The sequence below is a fragment of the Tubulanus polymorphus genome, chromosome 5 (genome assembly GCF_964204645.1).
Source record: "Tubulanus polymorphus chromosome 5, tnTubPoly1.2, whole genome shotgun sequence".
Taxonomy (NCBI): domain Eukaryota; kingdom Metazoa; phylum Nemertea; class Palaeonemertea; order Tubulaniformes; family Tubulanidae; genus Tubulanus; species Tubulanus polymorphus.
In genome coordinates, this window is record NC_134029.1 from 18,420,561 (window position 1) to 18,448,472 (window position 27,912).

Sequence of the window (27,912 nt, forward strand, 5' to 3'; positions counted from 1 at the left end):
TTATTTGAGCACTGTCTTTTATTAGGTTTATATCATAGAATACACTGGTCTTAATATATTCATATATACAATTATATATTTGTTCATGCATCAAGCAAACCAATGAATTATGTTTCTAGAATATTCTATATCAAACGATTTACTGATTAAAACTGATACATGCACCTAAGGTGACAATCAATTGTCAAGACCTTCAGAAAATGACATTTCAAAAGTTTTATTGGTATTTTCATTGTGTTTTACAGTAATGAAGCTTTTCTGTCATGTTGTGAAACGGATCCCGGCTTCAGGCCACAGGAAGATAAGGGCCGCCCACATCATTCTGACGGATTTCATGGAAAATTAACACAAAAATCCTAGCATATACGATAAGGAACAACAATGAAAGCAATTTACTTCTTATATTGTGTTATTCGAGTTAATGTTAGCAATAGTTTACGTATATAAAAAATTCTCAACTCTACGGCAGCAACAAGCAATAATGCGCGCAAAATAAGGCGTGTAAGAATTTGAAAACTTAACTACACACAAACAAACAATAGGGATTTACGTGCGTGCAACACAATATCTAAAATGCATGTATGTTCGAAGCTACGAATTGATCACTTTCGGTTCCAGGCGAAAACGTCCATATACACACGTTTTTTTTCACATTATTTAGTTTCAGACCAGTAAGTACACCGCAGAGAACAGTGTACTAACGACAACAACCCTACCACCACAGCTACCTTACAAGTACCACATCAACTTTCTCTTAGCCAGAACACTACCAGTACACAGAAGGAAGAGTAAGAGTACTTTGTTACATTACTTTCAGGGGCGGATCTGGGGGGGATTTATGAGACCTGAACAAGTCCATTAAAAATCTCTCAGAGTGCCTTTTTCATTTTGTCAACAAAGATAATTGGTGCATTTCGGTGCGCGTAATATCGCCTTTTTGAACATCTAAGTGCCCCTTATGGACTTGACAAAATTAGCCCCTCAGTGCTTGAGTACACCTTTTAGGACATGAAAGTGACCCTTTTGCGATGTCACAAAGTCCTGCAAAATTGGCCACTGGATCTCTGATATCGATTGAGCTATACGCTGTAGTTGGTGGCGAACATCATTCAAATATTCATGGAAAATATTCATGCCGTGTTTACCATTCAATTTAAAAAGATTTTCCAACGAAAAGAAATGTTGTTCAGCGTTACACAATCATCTGTTCATATCAAGAGGTTTTAACGTATCGATATATCACAATGTACATGATAAGTTTTTTCTTGTTCATATTTTAACTGAGGCACATTTGTCATCAAAGACATCTGTACGCATCCAGGTGCCACAGATAAATATCTTTCAACCGTCTTTTTGTTTTCGTTCCGGACAGATGTTCAGCGAGATCTATTGGTATAATTGTGCATGAAAGAGGGTACCATAAAATTTCTAAAGATTTTTATTTGTAAGTCATTTCTACTATAAATTGCATTTAATAACTCCACAAATTATCTTACTCATGACCAGTTTCTAGCTATTCTATCGATGAAATTCTCTGTTCAAAAACATCCAATGCTTTGTATGCAGGGAAATAAATCTTCATATGGCAGTTTCCATTTGTACCGCATTACAAGATTAAAAGGCTGGTATGCATAAGTTTTCAGCGTCACTCTCCGATGCCCTACCTCGAATTTCTATAGAAAATACTGGCCAAGAACAAGATATTGTGCCATCACAAACATAGTATCTAATTAAAACAGGGAGATCCCACCACCTTCTTTAACTTACTACTGATTCCACAACTGGGATCAACTAAATTGCAAGGATAACATTTTTAGAAATTTAAACGATATTGGAATTATCGTACAGTGTAATTATTCAATAACAAGCTTATAAAATTCGAAGTTTTTAAGATGGCTGTTTTAGGCAAAACAATACCATGATGCGAATAACAAATCTTTCATAAGGCAAATATCAAGAGAGTTCTGAACACATGTCAGATATTCATGATTGTGTGCATAAATGTTTCTAGGCCTAACATACTTTCAATAGTAACTAGTGTATTCAACTGTATTAGTCTTATAAAAAAAAAATGATAAAAATACCCTATCATACAAATACAATACTATGTACATACACATCATGATTCTGATAATAGATATAGGAGAAAAATCCTTGTAAAATTCAATAAAATTCATTTTTGATACTTCAAAGAAATATACAACCTTCCAACGTTGTGACCAAACACTTTGACGGCATTACCTTGCCATTGTTAGATAATTGCGTATATTCTGAATATAATTTCAATGATTACACCGGACCTGAGGTTACCGAAAATGTTTAACTCTGGCTATAATTAAACCCACTTAATTCATTAATAAAATTCATCTGGATTTTATCAGGATTTAAGTTAAAAACTGCCTGGAATTTAAGTATAATTCGTCTGGAATAAGATCGCCACTTGCTACAAGCGGGTATCACATATCGCCCCGTAACAGTTTTCGATTACAATTCGCGGAATAGTGGGTTTAACTGTAGTTGATCACTTATCAAATTATCCGCATTTCAAAAAATTATCATAAATATAAATTACAGCAATAATACAAATAAATACACAAAATTATGCTCAATGATAAAAGCCATAAATGTATACAAAATTCTTTTGATAATACGAACATTTTTGTAGCGGTGAATTGTCGCATGATGCGAAAATATCTCTAGCAATATCTCAACTAAATACCATGTATATCCCTTGGGCAAAAGCCCCTCGTAGTAGGATATAAGGGCTCATTACCTAAATTTGAATTATCTTCAGGTTTCCACGATACTATGTACTTTGTATTATGAGGTAAATCACTTTCGCCACAGAAAGTTGTCTCTAGAGTTCGCTTTCACTAAAGCCTAGCGATAATCTTCTCAAAATTTTATCGGCAAGTTTTGTTTACCGGTAGGCTTGAAAATAAGTTTTTAAGTACGATCAAACCATTCAGGAAAACATTCTCAATTATGATGGGTTTTTGCGAATACAAAGCCCAGTACATCATGACCCAATAAACGGGACAAACTTCCTTAACAACAATGCTTATTCTATTCAACTTCGCTCGATGCATTAATTATTCATTCATTATTTCATTCTTCATCGGATTGTTCATGTACAAATAAGTATAAAATATCAGCAGCAAAAGCCGCCCACAGAAATATGACATTATTGATTGGTAAATATGACAAGAATATCTTTGCTTATCTAAGGGTTTGTACATAACATAACGCAGATATGAATGTACATACACATCTCCTAACATAATAACAAAAGATAAAATTACCCAGTATATTACACAATACCAAATATAATCAGCTAACAATAGAAAAATAGCACATTAAATGTTCGGCTTTTCTTCGGAAAGTTGGACTTACCGGTTTTACATTTTCAATGCCAGGAATTAACTCTAAACCACATTCAACCATCTTTTTTGTTAAGATTTGACTAAAAGATTAACCCTTTCAGTGCATCTACACCGCAGTGCAGTGTATAAATATGTGATGGACACCACATCGCAGTGAATTGATATAATTAGTAATTAGTTTCCTTTACGTCGTTTGGATCTTAGTTTTTCAAGACTAAAGCCGCGTTCACACTGGATTTGGCGCTTACAAAGTACCGTACTTCGCTGGTGCCGAATTTACCAAAATACGGTGCTTATACAGCCATTTACGTTCACACTTCGAGTCGCAATTCGGCACTTAGTATAGTAGTCACCCAGTGTGCTAATAGAGGGGAGTGTACTTAGTGCTAAGTGTTTTGTACTACGAGAATGTGAATATGCGGCTAGCTAAGTGCCGAATCTGCGTTCACACTACAGAAAATACGCGGCCAGCTCAGTGCCGCACTGAGATCGGGTTTTCGGCGCGGAATCGCATCCCGCGCTTAATAAGCCGCGTATTTCAATACGGAACTGAAAAAGCCGCGAATAGGCCTGGAATAATTTCCTAGTGTGAACGCTTAGTACCGTACTGAAATCCTTGTGTGAACGCAGCTTAAGCCTATTGAACTATTAATTTAACCTCACTACAGGATGGCCTTTGAAGTGCTGCCTGCACACTGTTAGCAGCCAGGACACAAACCCACTTGTTACTCAGAACTGATTGTAAATGCAACAGCATCACGCCTTATCCAACTGAGCTAAGAAGCCCAGTTTTTATCTCTAATGAAAGATGGCAGCGCCTGTCAGTTAGATATTAGTAACTAACAATACACCGCACTGCGGTGTAGACACATTATAGCGGTATGCCTGTGGTGGAATTTAAAAAATCTTTTCAATCTATCTCTAACACTTTAAGGTATTACCGGTAATCAGTCAGCACTGAAAGGGTTAAATTGAAAATGAAAAGATTTTGATCTAGTATGACTGACTTATAATAGTACGCTCTGACAATGTAAATCAGCTCTCCAATGGTCAGAAAAGACTGCAATCCATAACCAAGAGTTGCTGTCCCCCAACAATTCCCTTCAGTGACGGGGATGCGACTTAATGATCAAAGCAATTTTTGTTCTCAGAACCAACATACAGCCATACTGCAACAAACAAAAACTTTTTTAACACATTGGTTTCCATAGACAAGTCATGGTCTATATTTGAATTGAAGAATTCTTCAACCTATTTAACGTGTTCAGTGCCCGCTACGAGATCTCTCGTACTCAAAGTTCAACCATAATTGCCACTACGAGTTATCTGATATTTCTAGTTTGCTGTATGCACAGCTATTCGATTACTAAATGGCTGACAGTATAAACAAACTACATAATGACATTACTTGTAGTAGCTGCTGGAAAGAATTACTTTGTCAGCAAACTTGTCAAGGGCTCTACAGCCGTGATCACACCGAGACGATTGGCCAAATTTCCAACGATCAAATTTAGCCTGTGCCTAATCAGAGAGCGCGTTCACACGTATACCACTCACTCGATACTAAACAATGCTTAAACCTTTGAGTAATCATTCAAATGATTACTCCAAGCTTAAACAAAGCGAAGTGAAGAGTCACTTCCCGGAACCTGTAGCAATTCACACGCAATAATTTGACCCGTGCTAAAATTCGGCTTGGGCCTGGTCTGGGCGTGGTATTCTACCATTTAAGCGCTTCAAATACCTATTTACACTATCGGTTTTTCGTAAAATTCACATACAAATCATAAATCCTGTAAACATGTGGTTATATAAGCTACTATTATTTTTTACAGCCTATAGCTAGCTACCTCTTTTCGATATCGGCAGCAAATATGAAATTCGACAAAATATCAAACATCATCATTATCATCATCGTTGTCATCTTCAACAACAAAATTTTCTCTCATCGACAGCTAATTAACTTAAAATAAGTTATGAAAAGACATTTGATACAGATAAAATAACATCAATATCGATTCACTGACACTTGACCATTTTTTTTCAAATAAAAAAGTACTTTGTTACTCCGGGACCAATGAATGAACGAAATGCCTTCTTGATTGTTATTCATGTATAATTCACTCAAGGTTATGGAGGCTGACCAAACATCGGGCAGTTCAGACAACAAAAACAAAACATAAGCCGCGATCACACTTCGGCCCGGATCAAGCTCGAGCCAAATTTGGCCCGTGCCTAATTACAGAGCGCACTCACACGCAAACCACTCACTCATTACTAAACAATGCTAAACAAAGCAAAGTGGGTCATTTCTGGTACCAGTTGCAATTCAAATGCAATCATTTTTCTTGTGCTAAAATTTGGCTTGGCCTGGTCCGACATTTGTGATTGCGGCTATAAAATCATGAAAATGTACCACTGATATCTGCGAGTCATAGCTACAATATCTATATCGTCATTCATACAAAAGATTTCAGTTCAGGTATTGTTGGAACTGCATGAAATGGGTGACTGTGCATACAGAGGTGAGAATCACGTTGAAAGTCCTTTGATAGAAATCCTCGCTTGTAGAATTCACCGATCTGAGCAAATAACCGAGACAAAAACTTCTAAATGAAGATTTCATTTGAAATTGACTTTCAAATACTAATCATGGCAACTTCGATTTTGTTTTTTTAGAGAAACATTCAAAATAAATGATATAGGGCTAACAAAATATCCATCTGTGTCTATCATATGTACATACGTCAACCATTCTTTGATTTGTATCTGTATATGCAATCTTTTAGTTAGAAATTTGTTACTCATATTCAGTACGACAAAATTAACATATTCAAACTAGTGACATCGTCGCAATCGCTGCATTTTGCATTACTCTCCGCACGACCTCCCCGGGAGTTAAAAAAATATGGTTACAGCAACCACCAAGCACATCATCATGATTATTGGTAATAACTTATTCATCAGTAGGCGAAGTTCGTCAGTTTCTCAGCAGCAATAACAATTTTATGGCGTCAACGGCATTCGACTCGACACGGCATCGACGCGCTTTTTCTCTTAAGACGCGATGCTGTCTTTACGATTTTTCTCGACGGTGTTCTTCGTTTTCTGCAACGCCGTCGTTCGTATAAAGTCAATTTCTTTGTATTCGATCGGAGATTTCGACGGCTGCGGACTGCGTTTGAAAGTCGGCTCTTCGTTGCTCGTTTTCAGGTCGAGATCGATGTACTGTAGTTTCTCTTTCCGACGCCGCGACCAGCCTTGAACCGGAATCGGGTTTGTTCGGTTCGGCAAAACGGAATACATCTCCAAATTCTGTAATAATCGACAAAAACGATGCTTTATTAGTATGAAAACGTGAATCGCCCAGGTGAAACCTTCGAGATTTTCCTAAATGGGGAATCACCGTTGACTACGCCTGAGTCTGATCTGATCAATTTGGATAACCGTTCAACTCGGATGTTTGTCAAACTATTTTTGTGACACTATTTACGGAATACATAACATCCAACTCGGATATCGCTCAAGTCAGTTACATTTTTATGGTCCCAAAATATCCGATTTGAGCCGAGTCAAGTGTACATAACCAACTAACCTACTAGATATTGTGCCGAGCACTCGGTCAACAATATTTTATTTTCAATGAACTTTGAACTGGATTTTCAGTTTCCTAAAATCCATATTATCATCACATAACGCTTTAACTACTGTCACTACTGTATTTTGATATGCTAATGAGCAGGTGATGACGTCACTGTAACGTTTCCGCGCGGAGCGGATTTTTCAGCATTACGCGAGCGTATGCTGAGTAAACTATCGCCCATAAATGAAAACAAAAACAACTTTAGTAAAAATTGTTGTTTATTTCTGAATGCAAATTCCTCACTGGACAAATTGATATGTAATAAAGGTAGATCAAACTATCATTAACGAAATTACGGATCAAAACATCGCACGGAGAGCAGGTGTAACAGACAGTAGATTTTAGATTGATCGTCCTACCCAGTGTTTGCTTTAGTTGTTTTTATTGATAAATGATTCACTTTAATCAAAATGAAGAGGAAATTGAACACGGAAGGCTGAGTTACTAGTAACTTCTAGCAAAAACTGGAAAATCTTAGCTTTCTACAAGAAAAATCCTTGATCTACACAGTAGTGTTGAGGTTTCCCATTGAACTGTCGCGTACATTATGAGAAGTCGACCATTACGCGTACAAATCGTTACATTATATCTTGGCAATTCGTGACAATCAAATACATATCATATCGCGGAAATGTTCTGTGCGCAGTCACGACTTACAGAAATTCTTATTTGATTTAAAACCTTAGCTGATAAAGATAGCGCATAGCTCCAACGTGTACGTCAGTATACTTTATATCTCTTCAAGGAATGCCGATCAGGAATGATCATTCCATCCGCTTATTTGATTATCATGATCCTTTCAAGATTCCCTGAATGGAAACGTAAGCCTACCTCATCGTGATCATCTTCGGAACTGGAACTGGAACTTTTAGAGCTTCCGGTTCTTGTACGTACAGGAGTTGGAATCATTGGTTCACGTGCAGGAATACAAGGTGGTTTACTGTAACGATACGCGGTGTATTAAGTTTTAACACGTTGAAGTGTACAGTTACACTATATAGCCGCGATCACACGGACACGATTTGGCCTGGGCCAAATTGGCACGGATCAGGCTCGGGCAAAATTTGGCCCGTGCCTGATTAGAGAGCGCGCTCACACGCAAACCATGCACTCGATACTAAACAATGCTCAAACAAAGCGAAGTGGATCATTTCCGGTGCCAGTTGCAATTCAAATGCAATCATTTGTCAGGTGCTAAAATTTGGCTCGGGCCTGATCCGACGTTTTTGGTCAGGCCAAATTTGGCCTGGGCCAAACAGACTCGGGCCCATTTGGCACCCGCGTGAACAGTTGTTTCGGGCCAAATTTGGCCCGGGCCAAAAATGCTTGTGTGATCGCGGCTTATGATTGTTCTTTTCACTTGTGGAGCGGTGTGGCCGAGTGGTTAGAGCATTCGACACTGGGAAGCCAGGTCGTAGGTTTGAACCCTGTACATTACCGTAGTGTCCTTGGCCAAGACACTTATCCTCATTGCCTCTCTCCATCCAGGAGTAAATGGGTACCTGGCCTGATAGATGACTCCTGAGCGCTTGTTACTTCTCCCCAAGGAAAGATCATCATTATTATTTTCAACAACAATGTTCGGTAGTATTCATAAGAGAATTGCAATTGCCCGCCATTTTTTTGTCATTAATTATAGTGATCCAAATATTTTTGGGGTTCGCAGTCAATAATTGGACTATTTGTTGCTCGATATCAGACTTAACAGTCCAACAAGAGTTAGAACTTACTATTTCAATGGCGAGGAATGAGCATCTTTCTTAAAACTTTTCGTCCGTTTAGTGGGGAAGACATCGTATGTACCAGAATCATCGAATTGACCTAAAATTGATACAGGTTTTTAATCGTCGTTATGCATGCATCATCAAATCGTATAAGAACTTCTGACACAGCCCACGGGGACACAAGTTCCAGGTGGGCTAAAAAGGGCAAAAGGCAGACATTTTGTTTGCGATCAACCCGATTTTCTTCGCAAAATAACTCGATTCCATCACAATAGCCTGCTGAGGATCAGGGGTGGATCTAGGATCTTTAACGTAATGTTGTTTTCTTTTTCTTTTCGTTTCGAGACCACATATAATGTCCCCGAAAAAAATGACAGAACACGCTCTGATTAAAACCCGAAAGTAACGAGTTACTTACCAATACCGAGCTGATCCGAATTCGTTTTCGAGGCGCCAGGACGAGCAGGAATAGGCGGCGGAGTAACACGCCGAGTCGTTACGACCGTCGGCGAACTCGGCTTCATTTCGCCGTGCAGTTTCACTTTACACGCCGGCGGCACCTGGTAGAAACTCTCCGGACGCGAGTCACCACCCATATTCTGATACGGCTCTTCGTTGTCGATGTCGGTGTACTCGTTCACGTAGTTGTATTCGAGGTGGTTGTTGTTGACGCTGTTGTCCTTGTTGCCGAACTGGCAGTTATCGGTGTTGACGTACGCGTGCGACCGGCCGGATTGCGGCTTGCCCGGCGCCGGCGGAGACTGCGCGAGCAGCGGGTTGTGCACACGCATCGACTTCGGGAAATCGTAAAGCGAGTTTTCATCCATCGATGACGTGAACACGCCGCCGACCGGTGGCGACGTGCTCAATGGACTGTGGTTGCCATGGTAGCCGCTGTTTTCCGGGTGCGATTTACTGTTGCTCGGCAGATTACCGTAGACGGGTTGGAAACCGCCCGCCGATGTCGACCGTGGCCGGTGATTGACAGACGGTCGAACCGGACGCGGAGGGGGCATGTCCGACGATTGCGAATTGCTCGAATTGCGCAGAGACTGACTTCGACGCGGCGGCGGAACGTCGTAGACGTCGTCGTCGCCTACGCTCGTACGGAACGCCAACTGCGCCATATTTTGCGCGAGTTCAGCGTCGGCGTATCGATGTGGCGGCACGTCGTAAAAATCCTGCTCGCCGGAATCAGACACGCGTCGGAATCGATGCGTCGGCGGCACGTCGTAGAAATCCTGTTCGCTGTTGCGCGCGCCGCCGATCGGGGGCGGCGGGGGCGGCTCGTCCGGTATCGATGTCAAACTCTGACGATGCGGCGCGCTGATACACTGATCCAGCGGAATATACGGTCTATCGAACGAATGATCGCGACTGTTCATCAACGTGGCACGCGGACGAGGTACGGGCACCGGCGGCACGTCGTCGTCGTCGTAGTCGTGCTCCGTCGGATCTGGCGTGTATGGATTACTTGCTCCACCTAGACCGACCTGGTGACCACTCGATACGGTAGAAGTAGCCGTATTCTGCTGACTGACAGCAGTATGGAAGCTAGCTAATGTACTCGTCGGGCTCGGTGATGTAGTCAGAGGCATTTCCATATCGACTACAATGAAAGAGAAACAAACATCATTCATTATCTACTGAATCAACAGATTTCATCAACCCTTTCAAAGTGTCTACACCGTAGTGCGGTGTATCAATTGGTGATGGTATCGGTGATCGGCTAGTACATCGCATCACTGTATTGACATTATTACTAATTAGTTTTCATCTCTATTGAAAGATAACAGCACCTGTCAAACATAGCGAAATGTTAGTCACTCACGATACACCGCACTGCAGTGTATAAGCATTATAGTGGTATCCCCATTATTCAACACAATGGGGAGAAATTTTTCAAATCATCTCCAATGAGACCCCTTTTTTTGGACGGGCCTGGGAATAAATTTTGTTGTTTTTACAGCAAAAGTGGCCCATACTCTTTTATGACCTCCGAAGTCTCCATACAAAATCTTCAGTTGGCTCCACTGGAATTCCGAATCACATCACCTCGACAGAGAGGAGGTTTCGGACTCTCCAAACAACCGATAATAGAGTATGATTGGAGCCAAACGGATTCTCAGATCTGATAAAAGAGTACACCCCTTGAGTCAGATGGTCAGAGTTGACCAGTGGATAGTCTCTCCTATGGTAGCTTCTCATTTTGTTGTATGGTACATGTATACAAACTTGCATATACATAGTTTCAATTATATATCTATTCTCACAATAAACTTAAATGTCAACAATTCCTTCAGGATTTTGATATTTTTCATCATATTATCTTTCAGCGACATGAAGACAGTGAGGTAACTGATATAACAACATCAAAAGAGAATTGGCCCACCTGGAGATGGAATAAGCAATTATATGACAACTATACCCATCGTTCACATGTATATGGTACATGTATATGAGTGACAGCCTGACAGCTGACGTTGCTCTCTGCTGTTTCGTCCTCAAATTTCTTAATTTTCATAAATTTACTAAACTCATAGAAATTCTTCATCTATATATCTAATGAAAGCTTTTGACTGAACGGGTCAAGCAAACAAGTCCTCCTTCCCATGAAAATTAAACCAATGATGTAGAGAGAATCCCACAATAATAACGGAAAACAGTCTGAAAATGTAACTGGAGCTAGTGGTTTATTCGACGTTTCGACTATATTGTAATAGTCATCTTCAGGAATACGTTGAATAAACTACTAGCTCCAGTTACATTTTCAGACTGCTTTTTGTTATCATAGTGGGATTCAATCTACATTATCGTCTCAACACGGATATAGCGTCTCTTCAATTCAATAGTGTTCATTCAATAATCCCAAGTTACGTTTCAATCCATTCATAACTGTAGGACAGGTAACAATTAAAGAAATGTCGAATAAATAACAATGAAAATAAGAGGCTCATTAGCCTTGACACTTCGATACTGATGTCATAAATTGAAGGAGGTGTATGTACCGAAGAGTGCTCTTAGCATTGGCTGATATGATATAATATTTTCAGAGGGAAACCATTAACAATTTTTTTTCACTTTTTCAACTTAAGTTGACAGTGGATCTTTTTTCCTACGATTCATGCTAAACATGATTTAATTGAATTTGGTTGGTTTGCTGAATTAGATGATACTGATTCGATTCTTTTTTTTGGGGTGAAATTGAATTGAATTCACAGATCTCTGCAACTTCCGAGATTTAATCTAATCTATTTGAATATTGGTACTGCATAAAACTCAAGCTGCACCTACTGGAGTGTGTTACTCGACTAGAGATATGGCTTAATCATGTCACAGGGTTCAGAAAGATCAACAGGTAAAACAGTGCAAGCTGCCACCAGTTCATACCAAACCTACGAACAATCATCTCAACAATGAGATGATTGCACGTAGCACAAACTGATGTAGTCATCCGCATCTTTACGAAGAACACAAAAATAGGCTGATGCACATAGATATTTTCGCTACTTTGAAATATCCTTTTTTTTAGAAAAAAAAAACCGAAATGTCTGTATTCACAAAAGTCTGATTAATGAAGAAAATACCTCATGAAATGATTTCCTGATTTAAAGATTATAAAGGTTTCGATTTTACATAAGTACATAAGTACCGGGTAGAGGATCGGACTTCTTTTTTATTGATTTTAGGGTGACACATTTACGTGAGTACTGGTAATATTAGTCAGTAGCTTAGGGGACTATGTTACCGAGGCTAAAAATAAATACCCTTGGGGGCACAAATCCTTGAACTGCCTGTATTTTGACATAGAACAAACATGCCAAATATGGAATTGATATGTTAAAAACGGCTAGATCAGTAGCTATTCATAGAAATAATGGCCCCACCACTAAGGGAACACTTAAAGCATCAAATCTTCAAACCAACAATGCAACTTTGTAGCTGCTACTGATAGAAGACTCGTAGTCATAGCGATTGATAGAAAAACCAGCCCTAGGGCACCCCCGAGTCAAACAAAAAGAGCCATGTTAGATCCATACCAAATTTGGTAATGATAGCATTGCGGTGTAGATGCACTGAAAGGGTTAAAGGGGTCCACCTTGTTTTAGTCCTTGGCCCATCGAACATCTATAGAATATTTGGCTACAGCGATTCATAGAAATATGGGTCACATGCCAAAAACCCCTCTGGGAGTCAAATCCAAAAACGCCTACATATTCTCGAAGCCCTTGATCCATATGATACTCGTACAAAATTCAGTAGCGATGCAATTGAAATTGTACGATTAGGAGTGAATCATAGAAATACTGGCCTTGCTCCATAGGGACAGCCCTTAGGGATCAAATACAACAAATAGCTCTATATTGTTTTAGGCCTTGGCCCACATATCGTTGGTATCAAGTTTCATCTTGTTGATCCTATGAAAATTGCAGGACTAGTAGCAATTCATAGAGATATGGGCCCCAGCCCAAGGGCACCCCCAGGGGATCAAATACAAAAAAGCTCTATATCGTTAGATGTCTCGGCCCACAGATCATTGGTACGGTACCAAGTTCAAATCTATTAGCAGGACAAGGGACAAGTAGCAATTTAAATATATATATTATATATATATATATATATATATATATATATATATATATATATATATATATATATATATATATATATATATCATACCTGTAAACCTTCAGGCACTAGAGTGAATTGAAATGAATAACACAGCGCACAATCAAAAATGGCCTATTTGTCGAATAATAAGCTGAATTCAGCATCTATTCTTAGCGGTATAATTTGTCTTGAAATAATAACAAAAAGTTGTTTTTTTTTATAGACCATTTCCATGGTAACAGTCAGACGGAGAACAATTATAGCCGAGACATTCGCCGAATCGTTCGGACTCGGCAACCGGCTTTATTTCGAAAACACAGCGGCGGACACGTCGCCGTTGAAAAATGTCGTTCGTATAATTATATCTCAGAGACGAAAGAAACAGCACACAGGATGCCCAAGATTTAAAAATGAAACTGATTGCATGAATGCAGAATTAGGGGACGCAATATCAGATTTCCAAAACAGAGTGAGAGCAATATCTAATTAAGCCGAAACTCGCTCGAGGCCCGCAAAATGTTACAGGGTATGAGAATGCTTCTTTCTTTTTTAATCAAATAACTCTTTATCAGATAGGAAAGATAACAAAGATAAACATGACATACCCAGCGCTGCATGGCACATTTTAGGCATGTTGTGGGATGAGAATGCTGATAATCCGACGGGCAAGGACTGACAAAGACCGCTGCGCTATCGGGTTCACACTTACCTACGTTTCTCCTAAAAACTTCGATTTCTGCCTGACTACTGATGAGGGAGGTTCGGAAATCAAAATCAATAACTTTCGACCCCCAAAAAAACTTCGGTATCAAAATTTCGATATTTTCGGCCAGTAGCCACTTTTAATCAAATCTAATCATCAGTTTTGACTGGTGATCACTCACATTCTTTCCCCCCCCCCTACCCACACATGATATCTCTCCAGACATGTAAGATCTGAAAAACCCAAATCTCTGAAATATCTCGACAGCCAAAAATGCTGGAAGCCCCACGGAAAACCGGAAAACTCTCATCCGCGCGTTACTTACATTCCGGTTCGGGAGTCAAGCCGCAGGCCGTGCAAAGATATTCCACCCAATTGTTCATCGTTTCCTCGCGATCGGCGGCTAGATAGTAAATCCGATCCTTGCGTTTGTATTTCGTCTTTATCGCGAACACATAGTTATATTGATTCGAATCTAGCGATGATATGATGCGTTCCGTCTGGTCCAAGTCGACGCTGCCGTAGTGGCGTTTACGTTGTTCGTTGTCGAAATAGTCCAACTGCAAATCGCCGAACAGACTTCCCTTCGGTTTGAACAGCACGAAGTAACGTCGTCGCCATTTCTGGAAGATTAAAGAGGTTACAAACATAAAATATTAGATATCGGGACATCTCGCTATAGGTACAGGTTGACCTGACGCGTAATAGAAACCAGAGACATTGAAACTCGTGCGGTTAGCTCAGTTGGTTGAGAGGAGGACTGGGAACCAAGAGGTCCCTAATTCGAAACCATCATTGGCGTTGGCTGTCAATACAAACATGGACTAAGTTCCGCTAACTTAAACAGGTTTAAAGGCCCCGGCCATCTCTTAAGACCCACTAGGTTTACACTGATACTTGCAGTTTAGACGTAAAACCTTGAGCAATCATTCAACGATTAACTCCAATGATTACTCCAAGGTAGAACTCTAATAAACAACTCTAAACAATCATAGAACCTGTCATGATCTACAACACTGGGTGAGTTGCTCAAAAGTTGGTCTAAAAATAACTGGCAGATAAAAACCATACTAACGATTAAGTTATGATTGTCACTATTTCAACTATCCCCTGGTTAACTCTAACCATCAACCTTCGAGCAACTGGCAGCTGATTGTGGTTACAAACTATGCATAGGTACAAATATACAGTACGTTAAATAGACAAATTGTGTAAAATTCAATATTTTACTCCTCCTGGTGGTGAGAATGAAAAATAGGTAGCATCAAATCCACACGAGCAGATGTATCCTGATTAAAGTGCTTACTAAGTTGATATTTTCCTTGAGACACATTTTTCAATCTATGAATGAGCACTGATGAGACTTTTAGATGGCCATTGATTGCGTAATAACTGATTCGAAAAAACCCCTGTCTGCTATGTTTAAGATCCTATCCAAAAGTACTCCCATTTCGACAAACTATACAGAAGCTAGAGGCCTAAGAATTCTGGCCAAAATCAACCATTTTAGGCACAAAAAGGCCATTTCATACTTAAATCATTAATTCCACTGCCATTCGTAACACTGCGATAAACATCTGAACTGACCACGCAATATTTGTCGAGTACCCATCCCACACTGTGCCTGAGTGAGCACCGTACGATGATAGGCTAGTAGATAAACGCCCTAGAACTTTATCAGAAGTAATAACCAAATAATAGCTGTCACTTACATATACTCCCACACGAACTGTGCATAATTCAGTCAATAATGAGTTCACTTTATACACATTTAATAACTTCAGCAGGTAACCGCAGCTAGGGGTCATCACCTTTCTTACACATCATTAGACAAACAGTTAGCAACATAAACTGAAATAAGCTAGACTCACTGTTTAAATCCCACTATATAAGCCTACACATTTAAAGATTGAAAATAAAATTCACTATTTGAAGAAATGAAAAAATATGTCATTTCAAGGGCGGAATAGAGGGGTGGACTGTGTAAACTAGTCCACCCCTTCAAATATCAAATGTGCCCTCCAAAAAGTATGGAAAATTATTTATTAATTAGATGAAAAATGAATCCAAATGGGCTTTGACAAGGGCCAAAAAAGTGCCTATTGTCCTAAATTTCCAAACCCTAATGAGACCCTAACCCTAAACCTAACCAATGTTTCTCTTGCAGCCCTCATATTGCCCTTATCAAATAAAGTGTCCATTCCAATTCAGGTCGATCCTCTTCAAAGACTCCTAGATCCACCAGTGCATTTTTTGTTTCTGAAAATGAATTCCATCTTCAATGTTTCGAACTTCTTTATGACAGGGGTTTCAAAACCATAACCTGTTCTCCATGTCAGAGTAAATCTATTCTACCAGGCAAGCGATCCTAGTCAAACAAAGCTCACAACGCGTACAAATGAAGACGGATATCAATTTAAATGTCATGGTTATCTTCAGAATAATCCTTTTCAAGCAATCGCGCGAACTGCCGGAGAATTCGAAGATGAAATAGACGAAAACAAATCCGCGTGCGTTCGAAATATCGATTCGTAGTAGGAAGCTGGAGAAGGATAAACAGACGAAAATAGACGAATAAGAAGGTAGACGGGGGAAAATGTCAAAAGGTCGTCACAGTCGGTGTTGTTGAAGATGCCAAGGACTAACTTCTCTGAAATGTAAACAATACGTTTCATCCGCGGCAATTCTGAGACACCATCAACACCTGATGATATTTCAGATTCCTTACGAGAAGTCATCAGAAATGTCGAATATCGTTTGGCCAAAGGTCAGGCCCGAATCAAATATGGTCCATGCCCATAATTAGAGAGTGCGTTCACACGTAAACCACTCACTCGATACTAAACATTGATTAAACAAAGTGAAGTGAGTCACTCCCGGAACCAGTTGCAATTCACATGCAATAATTTGACCCGTGCTAAAATTTGGTTTGGTCAAACAGGATGGGCCCATTTGGCACACGTGTGGACAGTTGATCCCCGCCAAAAATGCTAGTTTGATAGAAAGTGTACAACAGTCCATCTGCCTAAGGATCCATGTCTCTTAACAGAGTCATCAAGTATGAGTGACAAAGCTGAGTGCGCATAGCACGATATAAACCCAAAACATGGAACATAGATGCCTATCTATTCTGGCTTCATGACTGCGCATGTAGTTTCAGTAAAACCATGTTTCTTGTTTTGAAGCGGCCATATACACAGCCCTTAAGCCTTTCTGTTTCATATTTTGGGTGTATATCTTGCGCAAGTCTTTACCGCACAACTGTCACACTCAACTGCCATTTGATCACCGATATGACATATTTCTACGGGTGCCAAATGGGCCCGTGCCTGTTCGGCCAGACGAAAAAAGGCTGGACCAGGCCTGAGCCAAATTTCAGCAAATAGCCGCGGCTCATGAAATCTCAACGAAGGACCTCTACATTCAAACGAATAGTAAGATTCAGTATTCAGTGTTCAGCCGACGTAACTATAAGATTCAGTGCTTCAGAATGAGATTCCGAACCAATAACAGATGCAGTACTTCGTGTTGCGCGAACGCAAAGCCTGGATTTTCATTTCTGCTATCGCCACAAGGTGGCCAGTCGCCTGTTCTATTGTTTGCGGAAGATACCACGCTTAACGCGGTATTGACGCTGAATCCATAGCAAAATACCACCGAGATGCCGAATCTAAAGTGCCGCGCATATCTGCGAACGAGACTAATACTTTCAAATGCCTTTCCCCGCAGAAAAAAAATCATAACCAGCCAGTTCGATACCTAAAAAATTGTCACTCCTCGGAGATTGCAAAGGCCTCTATATCACTGACCAAATCTGACCGTCTTTCCTAAGGAATCTTCAGGCATTACAGTACTGTACTAAGAAAACTCCCGATACTAACATGCATAGACACCCGCCCGCATATTTCTAATCAATACGATGATAAAGTACAACCCTTATATATCGCGAGGACATAAAGAATTCTACATACCACGCAGTTAACCGATTATAGAATTAGATCCCATCGTCGGGTACAGTGCACGCGCGCGCGCGCGAGAGACTCAAACGACCAGTCTTCAAACATTGTCTTCGATTCTTCTTCTATTTCTCCGTCTTACCGCGATTAGGCCTACTGAACGAACCGACCAACGATGGCCTGGATATTTCAGTGAGAGGTTATGAAATCAAAACAATACATACTATGAATGGAATGTACAGCAGCATCTAATCTTCACCTAACACATATCTGTTTTATTGCAGCGTTCGTCGTTCGTGAGGTGACTCATGTCCCCTGCACGACGACGACGACACGCAGGAAGCAAGCCGACACACTAGACAGTCATCTAGGCCAAAGGAAATTAGAAATTAGCGAGTTTTTTTTTTTCTTTAATGCGTCGATTGCTTACAAGATTCCCGACATTAAAAAAAAACTGGAAACCGTCCAGAATTTCGGACGTGCATTTTAGATTGATGAATAAATTCTCGATTTTATTTTAGAGGTCACAACTGCTAGACACTTGAATACAAATTCCCGATAGGGGCGGAACCAGACAGGAGCATGCAAGGAGCACATGTTGGTTTCATGAAACAGTTTTTCCGTAAATAATGTTTCTGTAAATAATGTTTCCTATTTCGGAGCAAACAGTCACCAACCAAAGGAGCAAAATGTGAATCTGTTCTGACGTAATTGCGTTGTTACAAGGTTTAAATGTCAATGATGACACCTATAAGTGCAGAAACAATGACACATGCAGACCCCTGTGTTCTATACAGTGGATTCAACAGTATAATTAAATATTACTTTCATTTACAGCGATGCCAGAGTCTAAGACAATATGAAGGTATATACTGATATTTGTATCATAAGCTCTAATCACAAATCCTGGTAGCAGCAGAGTTTCATATTCAAAATTTATCCCTGCCCTCTTCTCCTTAACCAGCAAAAAAATACCTCAAACCTGCCATAATACCCCGATTAGGACCTGGGGGATGGAAAAACATACTGCTCATCAGACTCAATAACAATAAACTCTTAACAAGATAAAAACCCACTATGTACAAATCAAAAGGATTTTAATTTAAAATAATAAATAAGATAAATTCTCGATTTTAATAAAATCGAGAATTTATTCATCAATCTAAAATGCATAATACACGACGTTTCGATCTCACCGTAGGGATCATCGTCAGGTGTGAGATAGTTAATAAAAACTTTCATTTACTTACATTTAACTTTCTATAAATTTGTACATAGAGGGTTTTTATCTTATTATCCATTCACCACGTTTGAGTGTGGGTATCGTACTATAATAAACTCCCATTTTAGGAAATTGTAAAATCATTAAATATGCTTGCATCTCTATAGCCGTGATCACACGAGCACTTTTGGCCCGTGCCAAATTTGGCCCAGAACAAGTGTTCACACAGGTGCCAAATGGGCCGGAGCCTGTTTGACCTGGGCCAAATTTGGCCCTACCAAAAACGTCGGACCAGGCCCGAGCCAAATTTTAGCACCACACAAATGATTGCGTTTGAATTGCAACTGGCACCGGAAATGATCCACTTTGCTTTGTTTGAGCATTGTTAGTATCGAGTGAATGGTTTGCGTGTGAACACGCTCTCTAATAAGCCACGGGCCAAACTTGGCCCGAGCCTGATGACATAGAGGTAATATGCCATGAATATGTAACTTTTTTATGAAAGTTTGCGTCTTGTAAGCTTTTCTATAGGATGGCTTTAAATCGTCTTCACTGTGATCGGGCACACGGTCAATTTTTTTTTAGCAATCTATGAATTCGCAAAAATATGCTCCTATGCTCTCGACCTTAACAGGTATCAACAAGTGTACACTTTTACAAGGTTCTTATGGGTTAACCAATTTCATTTTCCATACCTTTTCCATATCCAGATATTAAATCTTCAAAACTACTAAGTTACATACAACCAACTTAGAACTGGCAATGTAGACTCGTTCAAAGTCAATAAATGCCAATTATCAATACCGTGGACAAAGTATTTTAATAACGTTTGTTATCAAATGTGTAAAAAGACATTTAGGAACATAAAACCTAAAATTCTCTTTTGAGACCATTATCTGATTTTCCATACCTTCTCCATAGTCATAGAGAAATTTGCATAGCTTTTCCAAAGCCTGTAAAAAAATTTCAATATTCTTTAACTTTTCAAGAAACCCATAAGAACCCTGATTTTAGCAAAACATGTTTTATTTCTGCGGCTACGTATCATGAGTTAAAACCAGATTCGATCTGACTTAATTGTTTACATTTGACAAAAAAAACGATAAACAAATAACTTTTACTAGTTGTAAAAAGAGCTATTGGTTGAAACGACAGCGTAATTACTTTTTCTAATCTCTTTGATATACGACCTGTTCGTCCAATCAATTTATGACAAGAGCACGGACACCAAACCGACAGTCATATTCACACTAACTTCCTGATTCTATGAAATTGATAAGATTGTAATATATATTCAGTTGGTACGTACTCTTTATTCAATCAGTCTAAAACTATAATAACAAACATATATATATAATACTGATCCCTGGACAGCCGATGTAACTGAAGTTATCGTACGTATTCCCGCATCTCTCAAAATATATAATGTACATAAACGTAGCAACCCAATATTAGATATTCTATTGTTTAACCCTTTCAGTGCGTCTACACCGCAGTGCGGTGTACAAATCAGTGATAGATTTTGCTAGTTCATCGCACTGTGGTGTATTGATGTAATTAGTTATTAGTAATTATCATTCTTGAAAAATGGCAGCACCTGTCAAACATAGTGAAATACTAGTAACTATTGATACACTGCGTCGTGGTGTAGACGCACTATAGTGATATTCCCGTTATTCAACTCACTAGGATGGAATTTTCAAAAATTTTCAAATTATCTCCAGCATTATAGGATATTAATTAGTCAGCACTGAAAGGGTTAAAGAATAGAATATGGTTTTCTTAGACCATCATCAGTTCTTACATACTTCATTATGATAATTACTGATATGGTTGCTTTTGCTTTAATTCTACTTCTTCAACTGTAGCCTATAGTAATCTTTTAACAGCCTGACCACCGAAATTGTCTCTGGGAAACGGCTTACATATAGCACTAAACCTTATCAATACGGATTATTCATACGAATAGCCATTTTGTAAATAAAAATGAATGACGTCAACAAACACATCTAAAACTTGACATCACTGTCCCAAGGGTGATTGAAGAGTCGGTTCTGAGACTTTCGGTCAGTTTCCTTAGCAGCCGCATCACTAAGGGGGGTCAGAATTAATGCAAGTGGAACTATATGCCATACTTGGCGCCGTATCTGACTATTTCTGAAATCTTGAAATTGCTGGAATGTCCTTAAATATTCGTAATTTCTGAAATTCGAAGCTTGAGAGACTTTTCTGGTACTGTAGTAAAGGCAAAATATCTACGAAATTTCTGCAATGCGAATTCATTTGGAAATAAAAATGATGCCGAACTAACTTAAAAAGGGGGGGTCATGGACACCCCACCGACCACCTCTGGTGACGCCCGTGCTGAGAATAACGACAGGTAGACGAAACGCGTCCGACTGTATCCCACTGTATCCGTCAGCCGCCGCCAACGTAAAAAACAAAAGACTTTAATTCTGAAAATAACCACGCATTCTGCGCATAGCATCGTAACACAATACACTATAAACAAACCGGGTGTACCGTACAGGTGTAACAACCTACACCCAGTGTGAGAGAGCGGAGAGCCGAGTGAGAGCCTACAGGTATAGCAAATATATACATATATATATATATACATATATATATATATATATATATATATTAATACCTCTAGGTAGCAACACTACTACTGTAATACTAGAGGATGGATTCTATTTTGAAAGTTATTGACGCTGTGAAAAATAACACATATATATATATATTGCTTAATATTGTCGACAATAAATCATCAAATATAATTTATATTTATAACTTTATTGACCCTTGATATCATATAATTTATTATATTATATGATATCAAGGGTCAATAAAGTTATTTTGGATTTGAATACACCGATAATTGAATTGAATCGCACGCCAATGAGTCGAGCTCCGATACATTGATGACATAATGCACATCCTCTCAAAACATAATTTTTAGAATTTAATAAATATAAATATGAGTTATGAAATATATTCAAGTAAATGCAAAACGCCAACATTGATGACATAGTACACATCGACTTGTACAGAACCCCTTACATAACGCAAACTAGGTATCAGTAATGTATATAAACATTATTGTAACGGTTTTTACAGCGTCAAAAGTTGTAACACCGATTGACACTTTCACATATCATTTCAGAGATTCCTCGCGACCATCTGATTTTGAGATTTCAATCTCTTTTGACACCATAGGATACACCTCGTACCCAAGCTCAGGTAGTGATCCAACAATTCTAGTTAAACCTATGCTAAAAGAGATTATCGCAAGGTCATTTTATTACCCAGCTTCTACCTTTTGGAACCTCGCAACATAAGACTCAGTCTCCATCAGCCTCAGCTTTCAAATCCAGAACTTTCAAAACTTTTTCTTTTTATAAAAACGTATGGTGATTAATTTCTATCTTGCAATTTTTATAATGTAGTTTTTGAATATAAAGCGTGGTGATTCAGGTTTTATAACCGTGCTATGTAAGAAAATACATTATTATGATTATCATTATTATGTGATTTCTGAGGTAGATGAATGGCACCTGGATTTTCAAATAAATTGATATAAAAAAAATTTTCTGGCCGAATCTGATCAATCAGTCGCACGTGGAGGCTACAATACGTTGAAATATCCTAAATAGCCTACCTCTAGGCTCTAGGTAACAAACCTGTGAGACTAGAGGAACTGGTTTTAATCGGCCCACACGGATGAGGCCTGAGTGAAATTTGGCTCGTGCCTAATTTAGAGAACGCATTGTCACGTAAATCACTCACTTGATACTGAACAAAGCGAAGTGACTCACTTCCGGAACCAGTTGCAATCACATGCAATAATTTAACCCGTGCTAAAATTTGGCTCGGGCCCGCGTTTTCGGTCGACGTTTTTGGCCGCGCCAAATGTAGCCCGGTCCCATTTGGCAGCTGTGGGAACGATTGTTCCAGGCCACAAATGCTTGCACAATCACGGCTTATAACTACCATACAAAGAGAAACCATCAATTAATAGATTGCAAAGATTTCCCAGGGTATATTTTGAGCTACATCATTGAAACTGGCCTCTGGGTCTAGTTGCACATTATTTGTAACCTTGAAAATAATGGTCTAAATTCATGAGAATGATCTAAAATTGTTAGAACGACTATTGAACTAAGACTGGTGTTTAAGTCTGAACGTTATTTCGTATCGATCCTGCAACGTAGACCTCAATATAACGACATAACTACCTAAACCGGCTAAAGCTAAAACTAAAGAGTTAGAAAAAACGAGACCAAATTCATCGGGACCATAATAATTACCTTTCTCTGAATAACAGTGCACATTTTGCCAAAAATTTGCCATCGATTCTAAAATGAAAATCATGCTGTCTGTGATGAAAACAGATCAGGTTTTTCGAAAACTTTCACAGATTATATAAATATATATATATATATATTATATATATATATATATATATATACATATATTCTACTTTATATTTCATATAGCCTATATTAATACGGTACTTCTATTCGTCATGTGCTTCGATCAAAAGCTGCCTAAAACGGTGATGTATGACGATGATCCAAGCCGCGTGCGTAAATACGAACGAGGCAGCCGAAAAATACGTTAAACACGCTTATTACATTGCTAGGTGGTGCACCAGTACGCCAGCACTGATGTCCGCCGAAATCAACAAAAAAAAAAAGAACAGGCAGTCTGCATTTCAGTAATTATTGTGCAATAATAAACGTGCTCTCTCTCTCTCACCGACAACGGAAAATACTGATCATTTCTGTCGACAATCTCACAAATGTCTGGTATTCCGCTTGTAACAGCCACCCCCCTCCATGACTGGGCGTGTACAGATCATCATCTCATAGTTCTCACAATTTAGTTTTTGTTAAGATATGTCGAGATCGCAAGATTGCCATCATATATCAAAGAGATGGTTACATTTGCTGATTTCTAGAAGCAGTTAAAAGCGGTCTGCATCTATATAATGCTCTCCCTGCTAGCTTTAGAGCGTCGGATATTGACAATTTTTGTCGGCAATTTTAAGAAAATCTTTTTAGGATTGCGTATTGTGAGGAGCTGGCACTTTAAGCATTGTTTTTCTGCAGAAAAGCGCCTTATAAATTACTATTATTACATAATCCCGCACTGTCATTGAGTCACGGCCGGACTCCATCATCTTAAAAAACTGAACGTTATTTTTTCATACCTAGAAGCCAGCTGCACGGAGTTTTCAAGATTTTAGATGACCATCTGGTTCATCTGTTCCGTTATTTCAACACTCACTGACATAAAAAACCATGAGGGCAAGCGAGGCGAATCGCTTCCAGAACCATCTGGTGTCCGACGTTTTTGGTCCGGCCAAATTTCGCCGGTGTCGAACATGCACGGGCCCTTCAGGCACCCGTACGTACGACGGTTAGTCCGAGCCTTATCCAGCGCGGGCCAATAACGCTATCGTGTGATCGTGGCTATTGAATCAAAAGTCATTATCATTATTGCCCTTGATGATGAAAATTCTGTACTCTGCTTTTTTCTCTGCCTTATTACAATTTTTTCAAATCATACGCACACGCACATACATATATCTATATATATGATAGATAAAATAGGTTAAGTATGTTTGATAATAACATTCTACACTTCTATATATTGTTTCATAATTTACATCCAACAACTATCGAACCGCCCATCACCGATTAAGCCGATGGTTTTAACGGTATCGTCGAAGAAACTGTCGAGATGTCTTGTCCCCTTTTTCCCGAAACCGAACCTCTATATCTAAAGGGATCAAACGCGTTTCAATAGAACAACCTGTTGTCCAAAGCATTTAATATGCCCATGGCGTGTTAGGGGCGTTAGATCAGAGTTTTAGTTCTGCCCTTTTCATGTCACACAACTATTACAACCAAATAGATATTATATATCAAATGAGTTTGTTGTATCAGCAGAAATCGCCATCAGACCACAGTTCAGTTTCAGCCAAATTAAAAACGAACGCACGCGCATATTTCTGACTATACTACGAGTCTGATTCTAGGACATCTGTCAACACAATGAAAGGGCACCAAAACGAAAGGATATACATCTGCGTTCACTGATAAATTATGGGGGGGGGGGGTTGTGTCAGATGTTCCTAAGTTATTAAATATCCATAATATATAAGTGTGCAAAATCTATGATTATGATGGTTAACAAAACATGAGCTAATATGGGCTTGAAGTTCACATGGTTAATTTGGGTTTCAAATTAAGAGTCAAATTCAGCCCCCAGCCCTCAGTCAAATGCTCCTTGCGACTGATTAGGGTTTATGTTACTATTAATACCTTAGTACTGAAAGAAGAAATCGTTCTTGGTTTCAGCTAGATTGGAGTTGTTACAGGTGTTCATATGAAAGGCTTATACTGGTTCACACACACTCGCGCACACAAAATCATGTAATAATATCAGAATACCCTGACTTAAAAACTGCTAGAGCTCGGGGAGTAATGAACTCGCTGAAACACTTTTTGACATGGGATATTCATTGTACTCTTTACTCCACTTGCTTCTATGTTTAGATCAGCTCAACTGAAGTAAAGGAGGTCACTGACTGACCACGCTTTTGCAAAATCTCGTCAGATCCTCCGCAGCTTGGATGATGTAAAGATTCGACTAAACATGTCAACTTGTCGTCAATAAAAACGCATAGCGCACAGGCCTGATAATACTGTGTATCATCTCTGTCTAGACGGGAAAGAAAGAAAAATATTCTGCCCCGTAGATTTCTGCTTGGATATAATTACATGGTCATAAACTGAAACGCAATAAACCGTTAATGATTCAGATCACTTAGAATCAGGGAAATTGATCGGATTTATAAGAAATTAGAATTAGCCTAATCCGCTATAGCCTATGTACGATTGGGCTGTAAAACAAATGAGATAGAAATCTGGATAATGGTCTACCCGGTAGATTAGATGTCCTAATGTGGAATCCATGACAAGAGGCATCAGGTTCACTAGCAGTAGGGTTACACGAGATACACAAAATCAAAATCTGTTTTTCCCAGATTTGTTTCATGCCTGTTTTGGTAGCACTGTTTTCCTGGTGGTTCGCTGGTAAAGCTAACCCATTGCTAATTCCGTATAGGATTTTGAACTCATTTGACCGGATATCATAACGCAATAAATTCAGCATTAAAACAGGAAAGCATATGAAAAGGCAACTAGTGCTGTTTCTATTTCTTGCACCACTAAATATTAGACCTATAAGCTGCGGGATAAAATATTTTTGTTAAACTCTCTCGAGTGGCACTGGCAGGATATAATATTGCGTAATGACATTGGGGTATTCCAAACAACGGAATCAAAATATTTCTGGGAAAAAGTTAGTCGGGTTTTCTGTACCATCTTATGGATATCGCTGACATCTTTTTGAAATGATGATAGGTTAGATCGAATATCCATTCATTGGAACTCAGATAGAACTGTCTATACTTTTTCGACCCATGACCAAATATTCATGGTCCAAAAAGACTTAACCTGAGTATGTTTCGCATATTCATAATGAGAAGTTAGCGATATATACGAAATATACCATTATCTCTTAGGTTTCACAAATAGGCCTATAGACATACGCTAAGTTGGGGGTAAGACAAATATCAATTTCTGACTTAAAAATCAAACCCCCTGTTTTTGTTACCTGCAGGTGCGGTGGGTTTGTAAGGACACAAATCAAACGAAATCTATCAATCAAATGAATAACAGGGTCAATCCCTATTTCAAGATAAAAACCCACAAATTTAAGTTAGGATTAAAAATGGCAAGAAAATATAGGCTTTAATCAATCTTTAAGACGAAGTAACAGCCCAATATCTCAGTCAGGGATTCCCGAGATGGTGTCGTTGTTAGTTAGCGACCTAGCCTAATTGTTCGTGTTAAGCTTGTTAGCCAAAAACTGGGGACTTTAAAAACGCTACTTTTTAAAAGGCACTACACTATTAGGCCTAACAAATAGCAAATTGATCACATGAAATTGGGACTTCAGAATCTGATTGTGTAACTATATCAAATGCTTTAAACGGCCGTTGTATTGAATAGAGGGCTGTAGTTTTTGAAAATGTCTGATCGTGAAACTAAATCTCAGTCCGGTTATCGAACAGAGCAGACATTTCCGTAATTAACCTTCCTATTTCTTAGTTCTGTTTTCAAGCTATACAATCAACAGAAAGAGATTGCAATTGTTGTTATAGCCTAAAACAAGACAAGCTGTGACGGGTACTACTGAGTAGGCAACTGTTATAGCAGTGTTCTTACAACACCCAGGATCTTGGATTCTAGTTGTTTGTGTGTTTTGATAAGCGAACTTCAAGTTAAACCACATATATACAACTCTAAAAAACTGTGGTTTGTGAAAATACGAAACCGCAGTCCGGGTTTATTAGCAGCAGTAGAGATATAATCGCTTAAGAAATGTACTTACCGCTTTGTATCCGAATTTGCCCAGAAACGATCGACTTTTTCCGGGAGATTTGACGAGGAAACTTGAGTAAATGACCTCGTCGACGTTGGCTAGATGATCGTTACTCATCGTTACTCCTCACACGCGCGTCGTTGAAGTCGTCAAAACATCGTAGGTACGTTTGACGGTAAATCTCATCGAAAAATAAACTCAACACCGACC

At 39.0% G+C, this 27,912-nt stretch overlaps 1 protein-coding gene across 1 annotated transcript; it reads right to left on the minus strand.

Annotated features, from left to right (window-relative positions):
* On the minus strand, window positions 1–27,912 carry LOC141905017 (uncharacterized). Its single transcript, XM_074793713.1, has 6 exons — window positions 27,712–27,912; window positions 14,390–14,687; window positions 9,169–10,359; window positions 8,757–8,847; window positions 7,858–7,966; window positions 1–6,698 (listed from the first exon to the last, which is right to left on the minus strand). Exons 1-6 carry the CDS (start codon window positions 27,817–27,819, stop codon window positions 6,441–6,443), a joined length of 2,055 nt encoding a protein of 684 aa, XP_074649814.1. The 5' UTR covers window positions 27,820–27,912; the 3' UTR covers window positions 1–6,440.